The sequence below is a fragment of the Anastrepha ludens genome, chromosome 2 (assembly GCF_028408465.1).
Source record: "Anastrepha ludens isolate Willacy chromosome 2, idAnaLude1.1, whole genome shotgun sequence".
Classification (NCBI taxonomy): Eukaryota; Metazoa; Arthropoda; class Insecta; order Diptera; family Tephritidae; genus Anastrepha; species Anastrepha ludens.
The window spans coordinates 162539635-162546616 of NC_071498.1; the positions used below are offsets into that span (position 1 = coordinate 162539635).

General features: G+C 39.4%; 2 protein-coding genes across 2 annotated transcripts; one reads left to right on the top strand and one right to left on the bottom strand.

Annotated features, from left to right (window-relative positions):
- Window positions 1–1216: 1216 nt before the first annotated feature.
- On the bottom strand, window positions 1217–3209 carry LOC128860285 (uncharacterized). The gene is made up of 3 exons (XM_054097713.1): window positions 2695–3209; window positions 1845–2634; window positions 1217–1782 (listed from the first exon to the last, which is right to left on the bottom strand). The coding sequence occupies exons 1-3, from the start codon at window positions 3001–3003 to the stop codon at window positions 1754–1756; spliced, it is 1128 nt and encodes a 375-aa protein (XP_053953688.1). The 5' UTR covers window positions 3004–3209; the 3' UTR covers window positions 1217–1753.
- A 2064-nt stretch (window positions 3210–5273) lies between these two features.
- On the top strand, window positions 5274–6545 carry LOC128860291 (uncharacterized). Its single transcript, XM_054097726.1, has 2 exons — window positions 5274–5659; window positions 5732–6545. Exons 1-2 carry the CDS (start codon window positions 5372–5374, stop codon window positions 6464–6466), a joined length of 1023 nt encoding a protein of 340 aa, XP_053953701.1. The 5' UTR covers window positions 5274–5371; the 3' UTR covers window positions 6467–6545.
- Window positions 6546–6982: the final 437 nt, after the last annotated feature.

Consider the following 6982-nt stretch of genomic DNA (forward strand, 5'->3'; position numbering starts at 1 on the left):
CGTCTGATTTGACCGCTCCAGACTTCGTATTGTGGGGCTTTTTGAAGTCGCGGGCTTATGTCAACAAGCCCCAGATTTTTGCAGCTCTTAAAGACAATATCCGTCAAGAATGTGAGGACCTATCGCCGGAAGTTTTGGCCAAAGTGATGGAAAATGCCATAAAAAGGGCTCAAATGGCAATCAACTGTGGCGGCGGCCATTTACATGACATCATATTCTCGACTTGATGTAAAAAAAAATTAAAAGACCAAATAAAAATAATCCATTAGAAGAATCAAAGTTTTTCATTTTTTTTTTTAAATTACAGCCAAAAAACCTCGCAAGGTTACTTTTGCGCCACCTTGTATAATGGAAGGGAACAAAATCAGTGCGATGGTACTTTGGGAGAACGTGTGGTTAAAGGCTTAGTAAGTACAATTAGGGAACGTGATGTGACGGTATGTTGCGATAGATTTTTTACTTCTGTGAATCTACTTGAGACTCTAGAGTTCCAAACTTTAGGAACATGCATGCGAAAAAAAAAAAATCTGTTTGAAAAAAAAAATACTATTTTTGTATAACTTGAATTTTTCACCATTAAATGATATAAAAATTTAATTCTATACTTAGTTTTACCACTTGTCGATAGAGGACTGATGGTATATATGTACAATAATACCACTCAAAGGTACTGATGGTACAATGTTGTACCACCCTCCCCCTGCCCCTCCCATGACGAAATTGGGAAATCTTTAAATGCACACTCTTCAACTGTCAGTAATCCACTAAGTTGGAGCTATTTAAATTATTTTTATTTAATAGGCTGAACGCCAGCTCGAAATGGTTAAATAGCTCGTTATGAAGGTATCCACTTCTGAGTTGCATAAATGATTTGTAAATTTGTTCTGAAAATTGGTATTTTGAAAAACAATTAAGCAATATTGGGCTCGAACTATGACAGGCAACCCTCGTCTATATTCGTTAAGGTCATCTGCATACATTCGAAATTTTGAGCGTAAAAAACATGAATTTATAAATATCAACAATGAAAATGATAACCACAAGTGGCTCTAGGACCTCAGAGCTCACATGCAATAAACGGGAAAACGTATTTTCAAGCGAAACAGCGTAGCATCCTTTCAAGAAGGAATGAGCAAATACAATCAAGGAACTTTAAATGAAAACTTAACTTAATGATAAATATTTTATGTGTTACCTTATATTTATTATGTATTTGTATATTTATTAGTACGCAAATATATTTTATTGTAAGGAGTAGTAAAATATAGTTGTAATCCCCTTATTGGATTTTCTATATTGATATACATATATGTATGTATGTAATGTGTATATGTAATATATGTGAAATGTTCTTTTTTTGTTATAGTACAATAACATTTGCGATAAAATTGTTGCAATTAGTTGAATAGCTTCACCTCACAGAGGTCTAAGGATGGTCGATTCTAAAATCATTTGCTTGTTCTCTCTTTTCGCAATGTTAGTTATGTTAGTAGCTTTGCTGTAGACGCATTTAACGGCTCTTGGACGAGACAATAGTAGTTCTTAGCTCCTCTGATCCTGTTTAAGTTGAAAACTTCAAATCGGCCGTTGAAAGCAAAAACATTCGCGCAGTTACGAACTTTGGACGTTGGTAAATAAATGTCTGGTCCTGATGATTTGCTGACAGAATCTGGTATTTATAATAGAATCTGCGTGTGCACGAATTTTTGCCAGCTGTTTGAGTTGAGTTTATTTTTTTCTATGAATTCCGGTCTCATAATGTTGTCGCCGAAAGCTTTATGACTTTATTTAACAAAAAAAAATAAAAAATAAAAAACAATCAGAGCCCTTTATTTATCAAGTACTTTTAAATCCCTTCTGTTTCTGCAGCAAGTTAGGTGCAGGTTTGGAAAATGTCAGGAGAACTTCAGAGACCCTAGGAAATGTAGAAGTGGTGGTATGCATGCTCATGCTTCCAGAGAAAAATCGTGGTTCGCCATATCTATACGGGAACGTATGCTTCAAGCAGCTCAGAACTTCATTGAGTTTGTAAAAGTTGTACGGCCAGTTGCATGTGCAGGGCGGCGGCAAACATTTCGCACCTCGAACACTTTCCGTAATTGTAACTGACTTGCGATCTCGCGTCAATGATTGCAGTATTGTCGGTTTCTGAGGATGCGCATCTGTAGAATGACAGCAACAAGGCAGCTCGCAAGTGCACGTCACACTTGGTTTAGGACTAGCAGGAGGTAGTGTCTTTCCTGTCTTGCAGCGATACAGCTTGTAGCGAGGCGCACCACCTATCAATTCAACGGCATCGTGTTGACGTGACAACCAACGTTCAAGCAAATCCCAGTGAGAAGTGGGCTTACTTCTCTCTCGCACCAATTGAAGTTGGCGCCAGAGATCAGAGCGTCGGACAGCCTCATAACTCGGTCTGATCGATACCTTAAACAATTTAAAGAGTTCATAATAATATTCAGGAGGCAAAGAAATGCTTCGCATATATTTCGTCATCTCATAGAAGAATAGCTGACGAATACCGTAGGCGATGTGCTTGACTTCATTGAACTCTTTTATATTCATCGCTGTGAGTGCTTGTGCATCCACCAACAGCAATTTACGGCCAGTAATCAGGTTTACACGGAAGGTATTCTGCAAGTATTTAGAAGTGATGTGCGTGCAAATATTTGGTATTTGAGTAGCATAGCTCACCTGATATTGTGGATATCCATATTGACGTATCCACTTGCAGACATCCGCATTGGTCCATTCGTAAACATTCGGCAAAGGCAATGCATCCACTACTCTCGCAGCTAAATTGAGTAGCGTTTCGGGTGTCACTTGAAACACAATGGGCACACTCTTCTTTTCGAAACCAACTGGTTGCGGAAATACTGAAGGAATGCAGAACTTGTAGGTATCCAGTGGATGGATTTTTCGTTGTTTCTTAAGCTTGGTTTTCACAAATTTTTCATCCGACAAATGAAATATGCCACGTGTGTCGAAGGAAGTTTTCTTCATATTAACAATAATTTGGTGTAAGAGTTAGTTTTAGCGTATTCGAAAATAAAAACTTGACCGAGTACCGAAGGAAAGTTGTATTGATTGAAATGCTTGAGCTTCAGACGGACTGCTAAAAACCGCTCCTATGGAAATGTAAATCGTTATTTAAAACCGTAATGAGTTTGCGAGGTTTCCTATCACATGTGAGTGTTTGAAAAAGTGTAATTGAGTGAAGTATTGAAATGAAATGTATGACTCAATGTGTCATAAATAAAACTAGATTTTTGTAGAAACACAAGTGTATGGACATACAAGGTGGCGCAAAATAATATTGTAGATACGAAAGGGAGCTACGCATTTCGAGCATAAAGATTATTGTGCCCTCGAGGCTGATTTGAACGTAGTGCATTTCTTTCCGTCATACCAGATCTCGATGGTTTCCTCTTCTTCCCGAATTGGCATCGCAATCGAGCAGTAGGTGCGTTGATGTCTCGGAAGCGATTTTCTCATACACAGACCATGCCGGCTCGGTACGCTCGGATTATGCTCGATGTTTCGCTGAAATCTATCCTGTCAGTTGACAGAATTACGTTCGCAATGAGTAGTTTTCCCCCTTTAAATCTCCTGGTTCTGACTATATCTTGCTTGTGATGCTTCAGAAAACAAGTTTCTTGGAGGTTCCTGTCCTGAAAGAAATCTACATGGCGTGTATTACTTTTAATCACGTCCCCGCCAACTGGAAGAAAACGAGGGTTATTTTCATATCCAAGGCAGGTAGAAATGGTCACGACTCGGCCAAGGAATTTAGGCCTGTAAGTCTTATAGACTCATTTATTCTAAAGGTGCTTGAATGATTGATTGATTATAATATCCGCAGGGTGGTGTTCTATTGCCCCTACTTTGGCTAGTTGCTATTGACGAAGTTCTGAAAACGTTACATAAGGTTGAGGTTATGGCGTATATGCATACGCCGAGGGCTTGATCCTAATGCTATCGCGACCGTTTCCCTCAGTTATGGTTGAGATTTTGAAAATGTCACTCACTGGCTGTACTCAGTCGCTGGGCTGACACTTGCGGCCTCTGAGGCACCTATGACAAAACGAAGCTGATGCTATTTACCAGAAAATTTAAACCTCCACACCTTGGACTTCCCAAATTAAACAACCACGTTCTTCCCCCATCATCGAAAGTTGGGTATCTTGAAGTGATACTTTACTCTAAACTGCATTGGAAGCTACACATTGAAAATCGGGTAAAAAAGCCCAGTATAGAACTACAGGAAAATAACTTGCAAATCTGTGTTCGCCGAAAAATGAGGACTCAAACCACAAGTCTTGCTTTGGATGCTCAACGTAGTGGTTTTGCTAATTTTGAAGCCTGGCTTGGTGGGAAGCTCTTCAAAGCGCAAATTCTGTTATACGTAAATTATTTATATGGCCAATCTTTAAAAACAAGTAAACACCAGTAATGGAAAAGTCGGCAAAACTGATCTTACGGAAGCATATCGCGTTGAGACGTGTCCGAAACACGGTTTTTCGGAAGCCGCCCGCGAGTCGCTGTGTGTGTGTTCGTGCGCGTCCGCGTAGGTCGAAGCGCGCATTCTGGCACAAAAAAATTAATTGTAATTAACCCTTTTCGAATTGTACGCATTTTTTTCCATACATGAAGGCACAGATGTTTATTACGTTAATATCCTTAAACAATTTTCATCCCAGAGGCGCAGAAATTAGTTAAATTTTTAATTGTTTATTAAAAATAAATTATTTACAACAACAAAATATCAAGTTTCGGAACAAAGATAACGTTTTTGGAAAATATCATCCTTTATCAGTCTGCAGTTGAAAAATCGTTGTAATCGGATACTTACTTTACGAGAAAAGTGATAATTATTGAAGCGCTGCAAAAAACTTCGATAGTTAATAAAAACAAAATTATTCAAAATTTTACAACAAAATTTTCTGAGTGTGATACTGGATGATAGAACTCAGTCTCGGCTGAATTTCAGCGCAAAATATTCACTTTGGTAATTTTGTGGCCCACTTGAGAAAGCCTTACCCAAGAGCAAATGCTTGGCAATACTGCACAACTCGGAAAAACCTGACGTCACGAGCTCCCTGATGGGCGCAATCATCTTTCTATCATTCTTGGATACCACCTGTTATAGATTCGCCTTTTGTAAAACCCAAATAAATTTTAATAGTCACATAGGCGTTCGAATGTTTTCAAATGTCAAAACACAAAATCATAAAAAATATTTTTCGTTCATTATTTTACATTTATTATTTTACCTTTATTATTTTGTATTTATTATTTTACCTTTATTATTTTGCTTTTATTATTTTACACAGCATTTATTATTTGGAAAGCAGATTAAAACTATTTCGACATGCGTACATATTTCTCAGAAGCAGATGTAAAATTCGTTCAGCTCAAAAAGGTTCAAGTCGTCAAGGATTCACCATTGAGCCACTATAAATTTCGATTGGAGAAATCGTTTAAGCAAACTGAAGATTTCGACCATTACTCGGTGCCCTTAGACTTCAAAGTATCACCTGATCCCCTACTCACTTTGTGCATTAAAGTTGTGGACGCCTTACCCTCACCGACAGTCTACGAGTGGACGAATGTGGACGTTTGCCAGTGGATACGAAAATACGGTTACCCTCAATATATGGTGAGCCACTAAATAACAATGCACTGACACCTTTTTGTTTAACTGCGTTCACTTTCGGCGTTGCATTTTCAGAATACATTTCGCGCTAATTTCATAACAGGTCGGAAACTATTGTTGCTGGACGCGCAGTCGCTTAGCGCCATGAATATTAAGAATTTCGAAGACATCAAACGTATCGCCTATGGCATTCGTCAACTATTCTTCTACGAAATGACAAAATATATGCGCAGCATTTCATTGCCTCCGGAATACTATTACGAATTGTATAAAATGTTTCAGGTGAAAAGCGGAGGTAAAAACCGCAATGTGCCACGTGCTGATTTGTGGCGTCGAATGCAACTCTTGCGCGCAAAACGCCAACCACAATCGCACTGGCATCGGCTGGAACGTTGGTTGGCACTCGAACGAGATCAGACCGAACTCTTCGGCGGTGTGCCACATTATCCGTTGTACAAGTGCAAAGCAGCACCTCCACCGAAACCGACTAAAGTAGTTCAAATCAAACCTTGTCATTGCTGCCCACCTTGCTCGTGCTACTGGACCGAAAAGCAGCTCAATACACCGCTGGTATTCACACAGCTTAAACCAGATCGTGAGACAGATCAGATAATTTCGAAAGAGCGCTGCAAGAAATGTAAATTGGCATGTACCTGTCACTGGCCTCCACGTTTCTACAAATTCGATACGTTATTGACTTCTTTGAAGACGAGTTTTCCAGCTAAATATGGCGGTAAGAGAGGCGAGCTACTCAAACAGACAACAAGCATATTTGGAGTCGGGAATTACAGTAGTTTTATAAGCGTTTAGATGAGAACACGCGCTAGCATTTAACAAAAATCCCTGTAACGGTATTTGTGTGTAATAAATGTAATAGTATAATACATTGAAGACGTAATAAGACTTCGTGATTGGCAATGATCGCAGTGGAGAATAGACAGAAGGTTTGGCCAGCATCACATCGTGGATCAGTTCTGCGGCCTTGCCTTTAATAGGACTCGATCCCATCCTTGCTGTGGGGCAACCCACCATCAAGGAGAAGCTTAGGAGTGAAGGGCTAGGGCAAAGGAGGTTTGCTGGCACCAAACTATGGGGCTACGCCAGGCGAAATCCCTACTGGGAGGGTACAACCAAAAGAAGTTTAAAAAACGCATAACCCTCCTCAAGGATAAACTTAGAATGCTCACGGGCATGGGTCGGGGTGAGGAGGTACTGTGATGAGTTGAGGACACAAAATACCATGAGGTCTCTCAGTAAGGAATTTATCAATCAGTTCTTAACGCTTTCGAAGGTATTAGCTGATTTGCTGAGGTAACAGGAGATTTG